The 21,119-nt window shown below is 42.9% G+C and overlaps 1 protein-coding gene across 2 annotated transcripts in view; it reads right to left on the reverse strand.

Moving 5' to 3' along the window:
- The window catches only part of MAPK12 (mitogen-activated protein kinase 12), a 34,896-nt gene extending 21,180 nt beyond the window's left edge, over positions 1 to 13,716 (reverse strand). Inside the window, exons 1-4 of one of the 2 annotated variants that reach the window (XM_061467564.1) lie at positions 13,499 to 13,716; positions 12,668 to 12,797; positions 6,007 to 6,065; positions 3,762 to 3,873 (exon numbers count right to left, since the gene is read on the reverse strand). In XM_061467564.1, coding sequence (XP_061323548.1) covers positions 3,762 to 3,873; positions 6,007 to 6,065; positions 12,668 to 12,797; positions 13,499 to 13,614 — 417 coding nt within the window. In that variant the 5' untranslated portion in view covers positions 13,615 to 13,716. The remainder of the gene's footprint in view (positions 1 to 3,761; positions 3,874 to 6,006; positions 6,066 to 12,667; positions 12,798 to 13,498) is intronic. The other variant, XM_061467565.1, reaches the window with a different exon arrangement.
- Between the last annotated feature and the right edge of the window lie 7,403 nt (positions 13,717 to 21,119).

The following is a 21,119-nucleotide window of genomic DNA, read 5'->3' on the forward strand; positions in this document are numbered from 1 at the left end:
AAAGTTTCTTTAACAGCTAACTTCCTGATAGCTGGAAAAGGACAAATTACTGAGCCCTTTTCTTTTCCCCCTGCATGATAGCAACACTGCTTTCAGCTTAACTCACCTCCTAGCACAGACAGTGCTGCAAGAATGTCCCTGAAGCACTGAACCATTCTTGTTTCTTACAGATATTTCCAACTAGGTGCATTGCTGTGGCTGGATGGATTGGTTCAAGAAGAATTCAAACTTTAATGGAACAGCTACATTAAAGACTTTTCATGTTTGCTGTGCAATAGGAAACGACAAAACAACAGTCCAGTAGCTGAATAATGTCTTATTTCCTGCTGGTAACTTTGAGGTAAGTACAGTTACGCTCTCCAAAATGAGGGGAGAGAAACAAAATATTCACGAGAATCACTCCTTACAGAAGATGTAACAGGGTTAGAGACCAGAGATACCAATTAACTAAGACTATCCCAGCATCCCTGCTGATTGCCTTGTAACTAGAGTAAGAACTGCTTTCATTTTTATAAGACCCTGGGAATAGCAGGGAACATCAGGAACTTCCTGCTCTTTTCTTCTGTGGTGGGTTTGCCTTGGCTGGTCAACCCACCAAGGCTGACCAGGTGCCCACTGAGTTACCGTCTCATTCGCCCTTCTCAGAAGGGTGGGGGTTAGAAAATACGATGGAAAAGCTTGTGCGCTGAGATCAGAACAAGGAAATCACTCACCAGTTATCAGCATGGGCAAAACAGATGTGACTTGGGGAAGATCAATTCATTGCCAATTACTAACAGAACAGAATAGTTCAAAACCAAAACTAAACACACCTTTCCCCTCCACTCTCTTCCTCCCAGGCTCTATTTCACTCCTGTCTCTCCTACCTCTTCCCCCCGAGCAGCGCAGAGGGACAGGGAATGGGGAATGTGGTCAGTTCATTACACATTGTCTCCACTGTTCCTTCCTCCTCATGCTCTTCCCTGGCTCCAGCATGGGGTTCTTCCCACAGGAGACAGTTCTACATTAATTGTTCCAGTCTTCCACGGGGTGCAGTCCTTCTGGAGCTCCAGCATGGATCCTCGTGGGACACAGGTCATGCCACAAAACCTGCCAGGAGTCTCTTTCGATGCTGGCTGTCCATGGGCACATCCCTATGCTTTAGCATGGGTTCCTACATGGGCTACAGGTGGATATCTGCTCTGACATGGTCCTCCATCGGTTGCAGGGGTCAATTCATGCCACCAGTCTTCTTCATGGGCTGCAGGGGAATCTCTGCTCCAGCACCAGGAGCACCTCCTCCTTCCTCACTGACCTTGGTGCCTGCAGGGCTGTGTCTCTCACATTTTCTCACTCCCCTCTCACAGCTGCTGCAGTATTTTTCACCACTCCTTAAACCTGTTATCACAAGGGTGTGATGAAGGCTGCCGATGGGCTCAGCTTTGGCCACTGGCAGATCCACTCTGGATCCAGCTGGGACTGGCTCTGTACGACACAGAGGCAGGTCCTGGTGTTTTCAACAGAAGCCACCCCTGCAGCCCCCACTACCAAACCTGCCACACAAAGCCAACGCATCCTCTTTAATCCCTGCTCTGTTTTCTTCAGATGTAGGTCAAGCATACACGTCTGCTCTTCTTGCCTTCCACATCTACTGATCCAACAGACTTCAGTCAACCTTTGGGACCCACAAACACCACTCTTGGTCTCCGAGATAATCTAGGCCACTGGGACCAAAATATGTTTCTAAGCCATTTCACTGAAATGAAATTCATTATTCATCCTTTCTACTACACTCAACTCAAGCTACTTTTCTACAGCTCATATATTGCTTGCATCTAAAATCAGCCCAAATGATGTTTTAAATCTCTGGTGAATAGCACACCTCTCCTAGAAACCTGTTTCCCAGACAGTTATCTGCAACTAAACAGTCCGCTCTACTTATGTTGTCCTTGAGAAAACACTTACTAGGACATGGCTTTGTAATTAGGGAACTATGAAACTGAAATCGTAATTCCAGATTTAAAGCCTGAAGGTGAATTCCTTCCAGTTTAAATAAAGCCAATTTCCCCAAACCTGGCTTTAGATTCTGCAGTTGTAAAATGGGAATTACAGCATTTAAATGCACGATTGTAGCATAAAAAGAATAATTACTTAGCATATGTAAAAGGCTATGTGAATTAATGTCTACTTAATGAAGAACACAAAATCTGAGATAAGGTCAAAGACAAATTAATAATGCAGGACTCAACAACAAAGTATATTTACTGAGATTTGTGAAGGGAGTAAAACAATTTACTTGATCTTCTGCATCTTTTAAGTACTGAGAGACAAAGGAGTCTTGTGTATGCTTTTCCTGATGTTTTTGTCCAGGAACAGCATGCTGTCCTACGATATTATTCATTTTTAATAGTGTTTGGCAATGCAAATATAGATCTGGAAGATCATCCTGATGGATGTGCTAGACCTTCCTGTATCAAAACCATCTCTATATCTCGACTGCAAGAGCACATCCCTCTGCAACCCACCTTCCAGTACAGTGAGTCCACTTATCCCTGTATGAGTGCAGAGGAAAGTCTTCACATACTTTGTATGTTGCAGGCACGGGACCGTAAAATCAAAACTGTACTGTGCAAGCAGCCAAGAAATGACATTCAGTTCCAGACAGTGCCATTCCATGGACTCATTACAGCACATGTTTCCAGAGCAGCAAAGGGAATAAAACAGGCACCACTATAGAGAGCCTGGCTGAAGCCTGCAGAGCTAGGTCAAGGTTCTTCTTCACTTGTAATTGTGTCACCAAAATAAAAATGTAATAAAGAAGTAGTAGCCCTTTCATGATGAACAGTTGTGTACACCCAAAAAGCAAACACTGTAAAACAACAAAGCACTGTAGTGCCAATATAGACTGAGAAGCATTTTCATATCACATTCATACAGGTTGTACATGGACAGGGAGGGCTTAAAAAGTTATCTTCTTTTTCTGTTATAAGTTATGAACTCCAATAAATCACAATCCATCTTTTAAAACCCAAACAGAGGAAAAAAGTAGTAGCAATAATAAACAGCAGAAAGATGAGGAAGAAAACCATGCAAAGTATATGACAGCTTATGCATTTAGAATCATCTTTGTGCGGGTCATTAACATTCAAATCTATGTTGTTTTGCTGTAGCTGTTGGGTCTGCACTCCGCATGTGCACAGACATGTACCACACTTAGAACAAGTCAGGTGCAGATGTCTTGTGTAACAGTGCGTCAGACCAGTATTGGTAAGCCACGGAAACATTTTCAAATGACAGAAATCTGAAGCTGATGATGTAGGTGAGGGATCAAGCCAAGGGGAATCCTGCCTCTGAACTCAACAGCGGTTTCATTCATAGTCTCTACACTCTCCAACCAACCACACTATGAGGTATGGCAAAGCACTACCACAATCAACTGCTGGGGAAGAAGGCAACTAAAAATCACAGCAGGCACTTTCTGGTGTACTCAGATACAGAAACCAAGGCCATCCTGGATCAATGTACTATATGGATCTTGAATGAATAGCTTTTATTTTTGCTTGAAAAAGCCACAGACAAAACCATAATTAATACAACACTTCCCCTCCCCTGATCACATTTATCGCCACTGAACAACTGCTGTGTAGAATGTCACTGCTTTTACTATGCCAGGCAAGATAAAGTTTATCCCGCTATCAAAGGATAAGTATTTCTAGCTCTCCATAATGATTTACTAGGAAAAAAAAGATTGTGAAATAAAAATAATAATAGAAGCAGCAAACCTTTAAGCCTTTCAACATCTGATATACCAGGAATTGGATTCGGTCTTCAGTTAGTTTCTCATGCTTCATTATCTTACTCAAGTCTGTTCCCATAAATGGCATGACAAGGTAGCTTAAAAACAAAACAAAGCCAGAATAACATTAATTTGTCAAATAAATCGAAACATAATTGTATGTTATAGTTCAGTGACAATATTAAATTACAGATCATTCTGTTTACTAAACAATTCCATCATCACCCTGCCCTTCAGTTTTCTGTTTCTATCTATTTTGGTTCAAAGCAATATCTAAACATTAAGCACTGCAAAGAACACAATGAGAAGCACAAATAAGACAACATTTTTACATAAGCACAATTTGCTAAGTTTACAAATTGATGACTTAAAATTTCTTGCAGTCAAATGTGGGTGGGTGGAGAAACAAACAAAGCATAAGAGAGGAAAAACCCACTTTTGGCTGAGTTTTAAAATCCAAACTTTAGTAATAATTTATGAGCACCACACTGGAACAGGACAACAATGGGATCGAACACTTTGGGCTCACTTTAAACACTTTGTCTACTACTTGAAACTTCACAAACTTATTTTTATTATTAAAAATGCATTTAGAATCCATAGCTGGAGTCCTCAAATAATCTGAAAAGGTTAGGCACCTGATTAACAAATCGCTTCAACTGGAACATCATGCCTAATGCATTTAAGTTCTTTGCAATTTCTAGTTAAAACCCCAAATTCTTACAAAATGAGGACCAGCAGCCTGTTCTGGCACATCATGTATCATATAAGCATGATTAATGCAAAGAATAAGAGAGGGAGGGGGTGAAAAGCAGGTGGTAGAGTAGAACTCGAATTGGTACAAATTTATACATTTCTGATTTTGTACACCATTTCAGTCAGCAATATCTAAAACTGAAGGAAGTTCAACACAAACATGAGCATGCAAAGGACTGTTCCTTCATAGATAGGACTTTGAGTTCAAACTTCATTAACACCGACTATTAGAATAGAGGAGCAGGATAGCAGAGTGGACAGTTGAGTATGAGCATGCTCCCCTCCAGGCAGGAGGGCTACAAGTCAGCTAAGAAACCCCAGGTGTCAGACAAGACCAACCTTAGTGACTGGCTCTGGTGAAACCTCCCACAATGTTTCTGCTGCTTCTAGCCATAAATCCACTTGAACTTGATATTTGTATAGCAGGCCACAGACAACATCTCATGACTAGTCAGCAAAAAGAAAGTCTCCCTTAAATGACCCATTTGCGGTCATTTCACAGAAACAGTTTCTCTACTTTTGTTTTAAATGTACACACCTCTACCTCTGCTCACCAGTATTAGCTTGCCCAAAGTCTTGAAAAATTCTGCCACAGGCTCACCTGTTGCAGTTTCAGATATAAAAGTGTCCATCCTACTTGACTTGCACCTCTAAAACTCAAAAGGTTATTTTAGGGTCCCATTTAAGACAGTGCTTGAAGGTAGATGGGCATTCTATTACATATGCTATATAAAAGGCTAGCACAATAGGCAATATGAACAACAACCTTTTTGGCTCATTGATCATTTTGGCCCAAAGGATCAGTATGAACTCATGCTCCGTTTTCTGTCCTTCATATTCCAGTCAGATAGCTTTCTTTGTTATAAGTATGCAAGGCTAGTTCTGAAACATAGCTACATTAGATGAAATCCAGAACAATTCTATGAATGTAACATGAAATCTACATTAAGCCAAATAGGACTTGTAACCACTGTTTCTCTAGTGACTCTAATGCACAAGAACTGTAGTGGGATCCATAAGCAAAGCAGCAGACATGCTAAGTATCTGAGATGCTGCCAAAAGGTCAGGTACGTGGCTGGTGCTAGAAACGGTCTTTACCATGTGCTGTTTGGACCACTGGACTGGGAAACCAGTCAAGGGAGTACAACAGATCGCAGTACAGATAATCACTAAACACATTCAGCAGCATCAGCAGTTTTGAATTAATCCTAGTATTAAAATGGATCACACCGGCATGTCATGCAGCAGGCATCATTTTCAGCCTACTTGTTTTGCTTAAGAATTATCCTATCATTTGGACAACCTGGGTCTTCAGGTGAGAAATCAATACTTGAAAGGTGAATTAGGAAATCCATTAAACTTTCACTTATTAAGGCCTGAAAGAAGTACACATCTTATAGATAAAAATCCAGCAACCCTTCCTCCCACAAAAGCAATGCTGCCCTCCTTCCAAACACAAACATCTCAGAACTTACAAGTCATTAAACTTCTCCAGTGTTACATCTGGTGTGAACACATCTAATATTCCAATGACCTAAAAATAAGAGGAGAGAAAAAAAGAAACCCAACATGGATTAATACTGATTTAACACAAAAAATCCTGAACTGCATAATAAGTGAAAAAAAAAAATAATCAAAACCATTTCTATCGTGAAGCATTATCTACAGGCATAAAGATGGCAGAACGTATACCTAAAGTAGCGCCTAGCAACACCAGGATCTGTTGTGTGTTTAATTTTATAACTCTGAGGGCTGTTGACCCTGTGAAAAAAACATAATAAACATGTATTTACTTGAATGGGAAGTTCAGAGGCTGACAGTCTTATGTAAGAGAGAGCATCTTTTAACTTTAACCACTGAAGTGTCAAAAATGAACCAGACAAATCAGTTCATAACCCGAAGCAGTCATAAACGCTAGTCACCTAGCCGGTGATGTAATCACTACTGCGCAGATTTTTAGCCTTTCCACATTCAGAGCAAACTACTGCAGTTAGCTTGGGTATTACCATAATGTCATAATGATGAGCAAGACAGAAAAACTAATAAAGATGAACACAGAAAATTACAACTCTATTTCTTTGTAGCCATAATTATATTTGAAAAAAAAAATCACTAATAATATTTACCCAAGGACTGTTAAATGAAACTAATTAAGAAGAATACTATAACTACCGTAAAACAATAATTAAACCCACAGAGAACGTGGTTATTATTTGAAATAATACTTCCAGTACTAATATTATAGCAATAAATGATTTTCTTTGTTTTTTGCATGACAGTTTTACAATAAGGTTTTCCATTTCTGTGTGGAGGCAGGGAGAGAAAGGGAGGAGAGCAGGATTAGGAAGATGTATGTGACAACAATGGAGCATAATGCAGCTCTGTGAGCATTTCCTAAGGCAGCATGTGAACACACACAGAGCATATACAGCCAGAAAAGTTGTGTACTCTCCTCAGATTTCAGTATTAAAAAGAAGAAGGTTAATGTTTTAGCAGCAATCTTATCCAATATGCATTTCTTTCCCTATCAAGGCCCACTTTTTCAGAAGTCCTGCTTGGTTCCCCTCATGGACGCATTTCCATGCCTTCATTTACCTTAGCAGGAAACACACAAAAATAAACAGTAAAAGCCACATGGACACCACAGTAAAAGAAGGGACACAGAAGAGGATGACAACAGCGTGATCACTGCACTACATTCATCTGTGCACCAAGGCATTATTAGGCACTCGTAGTGAAACACAGAGGCACAAAGAACACACTTTCATAAAGAACATACCAGCCCCAGCACACTCTTAACGAAGTTCAGTAACACTTTACTGCTTCACCATGCAAGTAAACAGTTACTTAATGCTATCTGATATACAATATACATTACTTCTGAGGTAAGGCTGCAAACTCATGGAGTCAAGCTTATCATTGCTGAAAAACCTCTGCAGTGAAGGATACCACTGAGACCAATGCCCAGCTTCCGCAGAAGGGAATTTTAAATAATGAACCAGAAAACTCTGTTAACATGCCAAGGGTCTCACAATCCTTCTTTTCTTGCTTTACAAAGCAAGCTTTCTAAAAATCCTGAAATCTGTTTTACTGCCTGAAAATGGGAAGACGTACTAATAGTTAATCAATTTTAAAACGAAAGCAAGGGACCCATTTCCTCTTCCTCAGTAATCTTTATTTAATAGCTGTGCTTTGGGATGATTTTCCTGTACTGGAACAGAGTCATGAGTCTTTCCATTTAGATCACAGTTTTCTGCAGATACATTAAGCACAAGGAGGTACAGGGTAAAATAAATCCCTTAAGGAAGATACAACTCCAGATACTTCTTCAGGAAAAGAACTGGACAAAGTGTAGGAAACTCCCCCCTACATAATATCATGGAAAATCCTGTGTCCATCTAAAATGCTCTCAATTAAATACAGTGTTTGGAAAAAACCCTTTGTAATACTTAATGTTCCAGCAAAAAAGTAAGCCACAACAAAACAACTGCAAGAGTAACTTCTTTTTCATAGTGTGGCCTATACGAAACGTAACGGAAGTATCTGTGAAACCGTCTGTAGATCTATTTTTGGTATTCATTCATCAGAGGCGGTAGCGCAGCCAAGGAATGAACCCAGTGCATTCTGTGATGTCTCATTTTTTTCCCTCATTATCTCTGCCAAAAGGCAATTTCTCAAAGGAATGAGCCCACAAAGGACACACAGAAAACAACCTGGACTTTGCTCCCTCCTCCCTTATACCTCAAGGAGAGAGTGTAAGACTGTGTCTCTCCCATCTCCCTCCAAAGCAAAACCACAGTAATACCAAAACTACCCATATACTGATCTAACTTGCGTTCCATAGGTATGGTTTTACTCAACATACTTACTCTGATGATTGTAAGTCTTCCCTATGAAGCCAGTGGCAGTATCTCTAGCCCTTCTTATCCTTATCGTCCACCCACCCCCCAAGACATTCACACTAACTACCCTGACCAACTTTAACTACTGTCAATGAATAAATAACAGCTTTGTTGGATGGTAGTTTCTGCCTTTCCCATCTCAGCTTTTCCAGTGGCAGAGCACAACAGCAAAGAGCTCCTCATCTCTATCTTCCCCTGTGCTTTCACATAATGGATTACTTTGTACACTGCAGCGGCTGCTGCTCTTCCAATGCTCATGTCAGGCAAGAGGAACTGAAAAGAGGGACAGTTTTAAGATTTTGTCAGGCAACAACACAGACTGCCCTGCTATTTTCTCTACAACGAACTCCTCCTGCATAGTTTAAGGGTCTTTGCTCTACCTGAACTCAAAATGGAAAGAAACAGGGAACAAAAGCAGCACTACTGAATAAAACTTCCTAACAGTAAACAGTCTGTTCTATATAAAATGCATCCATGCCAAAGAAACAATCAGGAGCTGTTAAGGTTTAGTGTGATAAATACTTCAAGCTAGTATGAATAAACAAAACAAAAAACACCCCACACACATTCTGCCTTGGCTGGTTTTACTCCTCATTTTCACATTATCCCCTCTCTTGTGGCAGAGTATCTGTTTATGCAGCTACAGAGTGATCCGGCAGCTTTTCCTGCTGGAAACTAACTTTTCTTGCTGGCAGTGTCTGAGGAATTGATCTTGATTAGCCTGCTTCTGAGGCAGTAGAAGTAGCTTATGTTTGTGAAACATTCCGAGCACCTCAAATTAAGAGGCCTACCAAAAAGAAAGGATGCCAGTGTCATGAAAGACTATGATCTATCTCCTAACAGCCAGGTCTTGTCCTCTTCACACACAGCCCTGTGGTCCTCAACACAATTTCTCCTCTGGATTTGTTAGCAAAGGGTTGATGAGAATTCCCATGCTACCAAGTTTGCGTTGTTTATACAGAAATATTCCTCACTACATTTAAGTAATGTCCCATTTGAGAGCCATTACAGAGAGCTACAGTCTAGCACACATAATGAAAGTTGGTCACACCAGCAGCCAGACTTGCCTCCTCCTGTAAACACCTACATAGACAAGCAAATTGACCGTGAGTTAGCTTCCTTACAAGGTAAAATACAGGTTCCAGTATAATTCAGTAGAGTGACTCTTGTATATTTTTTACAGGTCATCCTACAACCCTTCCACATTTAAGGAGATGAGCATATTCCTCAAAGGGTCTGTAATGGAAGCCATCCAGGGCATTAAGCTGAAGTTTTCCTCCATTTTCTTCAGTGAAGCATGACAAGCTGATGAATTATATCACTGTGGCACGGGTTTAATGGTATCTCCTGCCACCTTAATGGAGGATCAGAAATGCTATTTTTAACACAATGTGTCAGACCATCAAAATGATGGAAGAAATTGTGAGTACAGCATAAGATTAATAAAATATGATAAAGTGTTGCTACATGCTTAACACAACACTTCCTATGGTCCTGTGAAAGCTATGAAAGGCACAGATGGTCCACCCAGAACTAATCATGGTGAAATAAAACAAAACACCACACTCTTAATGGAATCTAGCAACAAATTCATCATGATTACAGAAGTAATTTTGAAAGAAAAGAGCAGAAGAGCATATTAAATGTAATTTTAACTATGAAAGAACCTTTGAAACAGTTTATATCCCGAAGTAGAAGAAGGCAAGATGAAGATTTGTACTGGCAGATTAGTGCAACGTGCATCAATAACCAGAGTCTAATCCACAGTGGCTATTGCCACTTATTGCCACTACTGCTGTTAGACCAGCTATCATGTACATAGCTCTCTGTATCTCTACATACTTAAGATTACCAACACCCAATACAGAGATAACAGTGGCACAGTACTATTTTACTGTGATCTTTGAAACAATTACTTCAGTTTTATTAATTTTTAATAGCAGTTGTATTTATAGTACAGTCAGAAAGATCAATAACTTCTATTCCATAGAATTATAACACTTTCATTAATAGACATATTGGGAAAGATACGCCAATCACTGTTCTATTCTACTAATTCCTGTTAGAGGGAGATATGCATCCACCATAGTGGGACCCATTCAAAACTCCATTGCTAGACCTACAGAAGCCATGATGGTAATGACAGAGAAAAGACAAAGGTCCTACCATTGCTGCACTTATCATTAAAGGTGGGCACAGCACACTGTGGAATGCTGATGTGAGTGGGGGAGGACCTTACTGCCTGTCTGTAAATCCAGCCTTTGGTGGAAATATGCAAAAAAGAGGCTTTTTGACAGAATGGGTGAAAGAGGGGGCTGAAAATCCTGACGAGCGATACTGCCATTCTGGTTTAATTTTGGATGGGTGGAACGGCTAAAGAAGTATCCTAAGATCAGCCCAAGGACTAGAAATCCTAACAGGTTTTGTTGCTATTCCTAACTCACTGTGGGCAAAACAACTGACAGAAGGATGTGAGGCTGGGATGGCAGATGGAAATTCTCTTGATGGGCTGTACCACCCATGTCAGCCTCATTGTGGACGGGTGGAGTATTCAGCTTGCCTCCAGTGCCCACGAATCCCTGCAGGATCATTTATTCAGTCTTTGTTCTGTAATGAGTAGATGTCATACTCCATGGTAAAACTTTTCCTTAGTACATAGAACAGATTCTTCTTTCCTGGCCCAAACTGTTTCCTAAGGCTGTAAATTATTCCCTTCCTTCATATATATTGATTTGTAACTTTTACAGATTGTGCTCATGCTCCTCAGTGAGCATTTTCTTTTAGACTCTCTAATTACCAAATGAGTCCATGGAGGGGTTCCAGAGTATTATCCTGAAGGGCACACATCACATAAAAACCGCTAGGAGTGGAAAATGTGACCCAACAGATCACTCTGGGAAATGGAAGAAAAATAATCTCAAAGTCTGGACACAGTCAGGAGCTTGGCAACTGCATGAGCTGCTCTGCTCCCAAAAGTTCAGTAAAGAAAATGCTGAGAATAGGAAAGCCCATGCATTACACAGAAGTTCCCTGCAAATGTTAACTCGTTAACATATATACATAGGTGCGGTTATGAAGCAGTTAATTGAAAGGATTCATCAATAATCAAATGTATTAGAAGATTCAGACTAAAATGTTAACCAGCACAAAGGTTCGTAAATCTATAAAAAGGGCTGTTTTATTCTGGACAGTCAAGATATCCCACAGATTATTCTTCAGAATGAACCTAAATGCTATTGTTACTCACAATGTTAACACTACAACATTAGATGGCAATGACTGGCTACTGTAATTAGCAGTTTCTCTCATCCTCACTTCCAATCTCCTAGCCATTGAAGACCATCTGAATGGAGCTATGTGTAATATCCCAAATTATTAACATTTTAAACCGGATTTTTATGCATCATTTTAAGAACTCAATCGAAACTCTCTTTTCTTCCACATGCATTCTTCATGAGGAGCATTTACAGCCACTACTGGGATCTAGGATCTTCCAAGCCCACCCTAGGACCTTTCTCTCCTGGTATCCATGTTGATTCCACAAAAGCTGTTTTCACACAAACCTCTCCTTTATTTTTTTTCTTAAACCACTCAGCACTGTTGGGACTCAGCATCTGTATCTCAATGACACTTTCAACACTTCTCTCTACAGCTGTTCTATCACATTACGTGGGAATCTGTGCAGAGCTCTGTATCCTATTCTCCACTGCCCAGTAAAGCAATTTATTTGGTCATTCATGAAGTTTTCCTGTGTCACATTAGTACGAGCCAAAACTTCCAAATGCTTCACTAATTGTTAAAAAGGGGAAAGCCCTACCCCTTCCCAAAGATATACGCATATGCCATAGCCATGTGCAAAAAGAGGTGCTGGCACTAGAGACCCACAGGCAGTGCCCCATGCTCTGCACTCTCCTACACCTCACAGGAACACAGTGATGGAGATCATAATTTCTGGTCCTTCATATCTCTAGCAATGGCTCTGAGAACAAATCCCACCGTGGTCCTCACTTTCCCCACCCAGTCTTTCCCACATAGAAATGAAGTGGTGTTTCCCACAGGATATTCTAGTTCGTGTGAGCTGATGTTTGCAGATAAAGTACAGACAAAAGACAGGCCAAAAGATTCCTGAATTCCATTCAGCTACACATCTGTCTTGTCCAAATACACATATTTTGTTTTTAGGAAGAGTAAGCCACAGCCCTGAGGGGAAATATCTGCTAACGACCCAACTCACGTTTTCGTGTTTCATGTGTTTCAGGAGGCGCAGCTCTCGGTAGGCGCGTTTGGCAAAGAGTTCAGACTGAAATGGGCGGTACAACTTCTTAATGGCCACTTTGGTACCACTTCTTCCATCCACGGCTGAGCTTTAAAGGGAAAAGGAAGAGCTTCGTGAGCAAGGGTTGAAACGAGGCCGCATCCTGCCCCCGCTGCCCAGCACTCGGCCAGGTGCCTGTGCAGCCTCCCTGGCCCAGTGAGAGGACCACCGTGCCTGCAGCATCCTGCATCTATAGTTTCATTCGTTTAAGAGGCTGCCAGGCCCTGCGATGAAAAGTAGCCAATTTTCAAAGGCTTTAAAGAGGAACATCTGGGGAGAAAAAAAAAAAAAAAAGCAGAAGGGAAAGAAAAGTTGAAAACCCGCAAACTCCACAGACCCAGCACCCACACAAACCCAGTCCTCGTGTCCCGTTCCAAGGACCCGCACCCCGGGCTCTGGGGACGCTGTGTTCGGCGGGGCCCCACCCCGCGGGCAGCACTACTCGGGCAGGGCAGAGCAGCGCCCCGGGCTCTGCTTGCTCCGGTACAGGAGCCGTGTGCCGGGCAGCGGTCCGCAGCCGGCTGCCCCGCGCAGGGCTGCGCTCCCCCGGCGGCGCTGCCCGGACCGGCTGGGGGCAGCCAGGTGGGCAGCGGGGCCGGGCCAGGAGCAACAACCGGGAAAGTTGTCAGGGAACAACGCGAGCCAGGGCAGCGGCGGGACGGGACCAGCGTCCCCCCGGGCAGAGGCCACCGCGGCGCCCGCCGCCCCTTCACCCCGCCCGGGTGTCCCGCCCCGTCCCGCCGCGCTCACCAGACGGCTCCGTAGGCGCCGGAGCCCACCGGCTGCAGGTCCCGGTAGCAGTCCCGCACTTCCCACAGGGTCTTGGTGACCTCCTGCCGGTAGAAGCCGTTCTTGGGGGAGGACATGGCGCCGCGGCCCCCCGCCGACAAACAGCCGGGGCGGGGGGGGGGCACGGGAGCGGCCAGCGCCGCCGAGCCGGGCTGGGGCGAGGGGCCGGGCTTGAGCGAACGGCACCTCCTCCAGCCTCGCCGGGCGGCCCGCCCGCCCGCCTCACAGCTGCCCAGAGGGGCCGGGGCCCGCGGTCCCACCCACTGGGCCCCGGCACCTGGAGCTGTTCCGAGGCCGGGCCCGACCGCAGCGCCCTGGGGACAGCACAGCGAGTCCCGGCGGGGGAGCAGGTGCCGAGGCTCCCGCCGCCCCCCCCGCCCTTTGCCGTAGAGCTGGAAGCCGTCCTGTGCCCGCCCTGCTCCGCACGGGTGCACGCCGCGGTGTGGAACCTGGCTCTGGGTCCGATAAGATAAACCGGGTGTTAATGGCAGTGTTAACCAAAGGACGGGGCTGTCGGTGGTGAGGGCTGGGAGTACAAAGGAGGGCTTTCAGGTGACCTTTGCACGAAGGCGTGCAGCTGAGGGCTTCCCGGTTCATCCTGGGGTCAGCCCCCAAGTTTCAACGGTATTTCATCTAATTACATGGGAACAAGCACACACTGGATCCAGTTGCTCAGAGCAGGCAGTCCCGTGCATGGTTCCTGCAACACCAAGCAGTTCAAGCAGCCTGGAACAACTGCGATGCTGGAGTACTGAGGACAGCCACCTCCGCGGTACCCCTGCAGTAAACAGGCCTGGGCCGGCACATGTAAAGCAAAGCCCTGCTTTGAAAAATGTTGTGTGTGTGTTCTCCGTGTGAATGTAATTAAAGTTCTTGTCCTTCAGGGCCTGGTAAAGCCTTTGTTTTGTCTGACTTCACCCCTGAGCAATGTTGCTGAGGTTAGATAATTCAGACCTGCTGTCACTACGGTTCAATTTGTGGCTTAGCTCAAAAGAGGCAATCTGGCCAAGTTTCGTTGTGCCTGATGCCTTTAAGGTAGTTGCTATGGGCCCAAACCATTTTGTGCCTGGCTGCTGAATGTCGAAGAGCTGCCCTGCCCTCCGTTCTCATGGTGTTTACGTGTGGGGTACAGGAGGAACAGGGAACACCCCACAGCTGTGTTCCAGGGCTGCTCCATAGCTTAGCAAGAATGGAAAGTAACCTCACGACGTTCGGCTGGTGGTGCAGGACTCATGTCAGGTGATAGGTTAATGGCACACTTGTGCTCTTAAAATCCACTGCCCCAGCAGATTTTTTGTTTGAAATTTATGGCATCTCTTTTATGCTGTGTTTGCCACTCAGACGATGGCTGAAGCAAAACGTGGTACGGGCAAGGCGAAGGATAGAGTGGCTTCCACTCAGTTTTGAGCCAGTCCATTGGTTAAATTACTTTTAATGAGAAATATATCTGTTTCTAATGCACTAAGCATTAGTTCTGCTTTTGATCTCTCACCTACTTTGTCCAGTTGTGGCAAACTGATGCTTTCTTACTGCTTGCTTTTTATGGGGCAGAAAGTAGCTGATTTTGATACAGTAGGTGAAAGTACTAACCCAGCACCAAGACAACATCACCCTTGCGCAGAAGCTGAGGCTACTACAGAGCAACTTCTGTAAGATACTTTAAATGCGTTGACAAAGTTGGCCAGTGCTGATTTTCCCATGTTTTTTCTTCATAAGAGTGTTTAAATTTTCTTTGCTATAGAAGGATGAGGTAGCAGTGTAGATCAAATAGAAGACCACCTTTCCCTATCAGGTCACAAATACAGCAGACGAACTGATAATGAAAAGGTTAGGAAATCTGCACTGCTGTAACAAGGGAAGCTTTGTCTAATAAAACCATTGAAATTGTCTATGAAGGGAGTGAGCTGAGAAACCTGGATCCACCCACAGCTGATAGATCTCACAGCACCACCACAAAAGGAATGAGCTTTAGCATCCTGCTAGGCTCGGCCGGATACAGGCTGATGTGTTTTCCCAAGACAACCTGTTGCAATGATAGTTACAGGATACTGTGGCTGTATCTAATCCCAAGCATTGTGTGCTTGACAGGGTAAATTATAAAAGCAATGCTGTCAGACGTTTTTGCTTTTGGCATATGTTTATTTTGAAGTTGACAGAACAAAAGGGACCTTCTGCAGAGATCATGAATGAAAGATAGTAAATGTATTAGTGATACAAAATACCACTTTCCTATGCCCATCCCATAAAGGGAAGCTTGGCAAGGTTGATTTCAGGTAGAAACATTCATTTTGATACCTTTGTTGGGCTCTTTAAGGGCCATCTTTCAATGTGTTGGAAGGTTGCCATCAGCTGCAAAGCACATGAGGAGGATGGGGTGCATGCAGTACCCTTTCTAATCCCTCCAGGGGCTCAGTTCACACTCCAGCCTGGATGTGAGGCTTCGGTGCTGGAGCAGGAGGTCCACAAGAGAGCAGTAAGAAAGCTAACCACATTTTCCTGAGAAATTCCGTGTGTATGGAGTCTGGTGAGGGAGTTTGATGGCAACGCTGCTCACAGCAAACTAGATTAGCAGTGATAAAGTGGCACAGCTTAGTTTGCCAGGAGCCATACTGCAGGGCAAAGGAGGGGCATCTGCATGAGCAGGGAGGGGGACTGGGACCTTGATCCTGAGTCCAGGCACAGGCAATGTGGATTTGACTGGGAGAAAGCAGGAGATCATACAAAATGCTTGGAAAAATTAAGCATCTTCCCACCATTCTGCCTGTTCATCTCAGTAAGATGTCTTTTCACACAGTCATTTTATTCCTGTTACACTAATTCATTTATGAACGATTTAGTTCTGTAAAACATACCTTACATGTCAACAAAGTCCTGCTGAATTGTCAAAAGCTAGTTCTTATAATGTTATTTTTTTTAACCAGCTTTCTATATCCCCACATTCAAACAATGCTCTGACCTTGTCTGCTTAGATGGGTTGCTGCGGAGGAAGTAAGTCCATTTTATTTATTACAAGAAGTAAAGCTTAAATTAAACCTTAGTTTTCATCTGAAATACTCCCATGCTGTGCTGTCCCCACCCTTCCCCACTGGAGCCGCTGCCAACTATTCTGCAACTTCTCTGTTTGTCTCTCTGCCCCTTGCGCAGGATGCTTCAGTTCCAGTCGCTGTGACACGGAGCACCCCGGGCACCTTGCCATGCCGTGGGAGCACTTGACCAGCAGCAGGAAGGAATGAGCAGGCACCACCTAAGTGGTGCTTCAAAAAAGAGTAATTATTCTGTAAACTGTCCACTTCATTTGTTCAAGAGGTCGAGTGTGATCTTACCAAGTAACTATTCACTTCCCCATTACTCCTGCTTGCTGGAATTGGTGGAGGAAGAGAGGCTATGTATAAACCAGCAGCTTTTAACACTCTCCTAACTCTTTTCTTCTCAGAGCCTGCCTGAAGGTCATCTTCATACTAATTCCTACAATACACTGCAGGAGTTTAGTTTTTAAACTACCACAGATTACTGCAGTCTGAGATGCTACTGTGCACAGATAGAACTAGACTTGTGTTGAAGAGTTTCCCAACTTCAGTGCAAAAATCATACAAAAGGAGTGTTAGTGAATTATCACTGATTGACAGCTTTTCTTATTTGTCACTATGTAGTTATGCGTATCACCCATTTAAATCACCAAAAACTTGATGGTACTCTAATTCCATCCTTCCCATCCTCCTTAACGTTGCCTTCAATTGTTGCATTTCCATCTTGAGAGAGCTGGACAGGACAGGAGTATGGTGTGTCATTTTACACAGAACATAAAGTAACTAGGCTTTATTCTTGACTTGAGCCTTTGAACTCTATTATAAAATGAGTATGAAATATGAATATATTATCTTACTGCTAATCTACATGATATTACTCTATAAGGATCAGAGTATGGCTCAGTGGAGGCTGCCAATTACAGCAGATTTGTTGTGTATTTGTCTCAGGGCTACCACTGGGATTTGGTATTTCAATAGTGATCAGTGTTGCTTGTGATCAAATTGGAACCTAAAAGGACTGGCTAAAATCTCTGTGCTATGGTGCATGTCTTAATTTGTGACTATAATTGAAGCTGGGGGACTATGTAAATGTGAAATGAAGCATTTCAATGCATGCAAGATTGAAGCCTAATTGAACAGTTTCGCTCATTATGTAGACATTTCCTGTGTAATGGATTAAGTGTCAGATTGGTTGGAAGATCAGTGTTTGCACAGGGAACTCACAACATATTCCCTCCTTTTAGCAAAAACTTAGACCCTTTTAGGCATATCAGTTCAATACTTCATCTTGCAGCAGCAGGTCAGTGGCAGCTACGCTGGCACAGCTTTCTGGGGCTCTTGGTACTAATCCCTTAAAAGCCCTTTCTGCTTTTTGCCTAGTCTCATAAATTAATGACACTTGGTGCTCTCACTTGTGCAAATGTGTTGATTTTCTGAGGACCTGCTTTAGAGAGTCGTGCTCTATCCATGAACACTAGCAGCACAATTCACACTTAAAGGGAAACAAGCGGCTGCTTTTAAAACAGAGGTGTTGCTATTAATTTCTTCCTAAGAAGACTGATCTTGCCAAGGCTGAATTCATTTCTTCTGCTGCCAAAGGACATCACTTACCCAATTTACAACGTGAGACTTAAATCTTTACCACAGCTCATCTGTCAGGGGTACTTGGGCCAAGGGAGCAATGTACATTGTAAATGTAGCAAAGAATACTTCAGTAATTTGTGCCTGCAACTGAATGTGGTGCTTTTTGAACAGAGTCATCTTTGACCAGGTCTCCAGGGTCAGGAAGGTGGAGGTCTGCTTTCTTGTTACGATCCAGGAGAACATGTGACAGGAAGAAAGGAAGGAAGTGGCTTTTGTATTGACTCCTCACCACCTCTGTCAGAGTGTTTTTGCTGTCACTGTTTTGCCCTTGAAAGGGTTGTTCCCCCCCCCGTCCCCAGGGTTAGCTCTCTGTTTCAGATCCTGCAGTGCACTGACCCTCCTTCCCTCTTGCTTTCATCTTTGCACCACATCAAAAACATGCCAAGAGCACTAATGGGAATTCTTCAACAATGCTGTCTAATTAATGGCTCTTGACCTACTGGAGCATGATAGATTTTTTCATGTATCAGTGTTGATTACCTAATTTGCTATTATTTCCCCCCTATAAATTCCCCAAATTATTAGCATCCCTGTTGTTTTATACTTGGGTAGCCACTTTGTGTGTTCTGGGAGGAAGGAATTCTGTGTATGGCACATCATACCCTCTGACGCTGTGCTTTTATTCTGAACCATCCTTGGGGTTTTTTTGTTCCATAAGTACATTATAAATTAGAGATTTCTTTACTCTTGTCTTTCTTTCTGCTTTGGTTGTGGCATTTCAACTTCCTGCTTCAGCGCTGATGAGGTAGAGAGCTTAAGAAAATGCAGATTTTAAAAGAAGCACAGTGTATACTTATGCTTCTCAAAAGATTGAGATGTATGCAAAAGACTTCCCTTTTGTGAGACCTTCTGCTTCCAGTGATGATAAAATTACTGTACTTGGGGTTGCACATAACACTGATTATAGAGCGAGACAACAAATACTGGAAGTGATTTCTATTCAGTAGGTGGAGGGACAACAAACCCTTGGGACAGAAAGCTGGAATTAGGTAAATTTAGATTAGAAGTAAATTGCTAACAATGAGAGCAATTAACCAGAGCAAGCCCTTGCAGAGCTGTATTCCTCCCCAGAGTCACCTCCTCCTCTAGCGCTGCCCAGCTCTGCTCCTGTGAGCATCCCTTCTGTGCTTCACAGGTGTTCAGGGATGATAAACACCCTGATTTAGTGTGGGCTAAAACCTGTTTGAGGAGAACAGGACTAAAACCTGCTCTCCTCAAACGTACACGCACTGTGTGGAGTACCTACAAAAGCACGATGGTAATAATGAGGGTAAGAGTGGTGTCAGAGATTAAAACCCTACAGTTTAAGCGGGCTCCAGTATGAGTTTTGCAAGTAAAATCTTGGCCACCTAAACAATGCCATCATTACAGACATTTTTAGAAAATATTATTTTCTACAATTAAAATTCTCATTTTTATATTTTTACTCTGTAAAATCTACTTTTAAGCAATCTGCCCTACAGGTTCACCGAGCCTGACAAAGCCCTCACTCCCAGCTGCTTACCCCTGTTCTCCTGTTTGTGTTGATTGACAAATGGGGTTTTTCCATCTGTGTTCCAATGATAAGCATTGTTAGTGCTAAGCCTTCCACCTTTCTGTCCCAGTGGGGTACTAGCTTTCCAATTACCCTGTCCTGCTGCTGCAAACTGATAGCATTACCACATTGCAGTCCTGCATTAAAGGACCATGCAGGAGCTGCTTACATGCTCTAGGAAAATACTTGAATTAGTGGCTTTTGAGGTCTAAGAAATTGCCTCCATTTTGAAAATCCAGGAAAAAGATGTCTCTCTCCCTGCTGCCTTTCTTGACATTAAAATTAGATGATTTATGGGGTTTGATGGCATTTAATTAAAAATAGCTGAGTTTTTGTTAGCCACTACTGTCACCTTTGATTAGCTTGACTGTGGCTATGACCGTATTCTTCCTACATAATTTATCACCTTTATTTAGAAAAGCTGCATCTTTGAATGCAAAAGGAAATATTCAGAGCAGGATTCAGAGTTGCCGTAACACATTTTGGAGCTGATATAAAACTTTCTTTCCACCTCAAGTAGCAGAGCCATGGCAAGAGCAGACCATCTGGTCTTCGCCTACCACAGAGTTTTACACATCCTTTGAAACATGTGGTGACGGCCACCCTCATAGCCAGGAAACCAGATTAAACAAATGATGGGACAAATCCCACACTAAATTAATTATCATTGGATGCAGGAGGCTTTTGTGAAATCTCTTTATTTCATGCTTGCCCTTCCAGCTGGAATAGAGCTACAGAGCAGGCTGGCATGCTCATCATCAGAATTCAGAGAAAATAAAGCACTGTTCTACTAACTGGTAAGCAAACAAATGACAAATACATATTTAAGACATGATTAAGTGATTAATTTCATTATGTAGCCAGGGAAGTAAGTTAAAGATTTATAACCTTTTCACCTGTTTCAGTCAGCATGAAATTCAGTTGTTGCAAGGTCATTACAGGCCTCACCCAGCTTTGCAGAAAGGCAATGCTTATTTCTATTTCTCAAAGGAGACAATTGATCCTGTGTCAAATACCTCTAAAAAATCAAAGTTCTTGGACTCCATTTTTTTTTAAATCTGTTTATTAAGAAAAAGTTTCCCTTTTACATAGAAAAGATACAGAGGAAGGTAAATAAATGCAGCAGAATTCATGTAACGGCTGTACAACTGAATCTTAATGCCAGCAGTTGAAGAAAACCTAACTATAAAAAAGCCACCTCCAAAATGAGACTGACAGAGCAAGAACAAGACAAAAATGAACAATATTGAACAACTGTGAAACACAAGTACGTAGGACACAGCCAGTACACCACAAGTGGCCTCATGTCAAAGGATATTCCTGTTCCAGTATTATGCCTTCAATGGGGAAATCAGATAAATGCAGTGCTTTACAGAAT

This window comes from Pezoporus flaviventris, unplaced genomic scaffold, assembly GCF_033815535.1.
Source record: "Pezoporus flaviventris isolate CSIRO_AGI_PZ_B2104156 unplaced genomic scaffold, CSIRO_AGI_Pfla_v1 ptg000045l, whole genome shotgun sequence".
Classification (NCBI taxonomy): domain Eukaryota; kingdom Metazoa; phylum Chordata; class Aves; order Psittaciformes; family Psittacidae; genus Pezoporus; species Pezoporus flaviventris.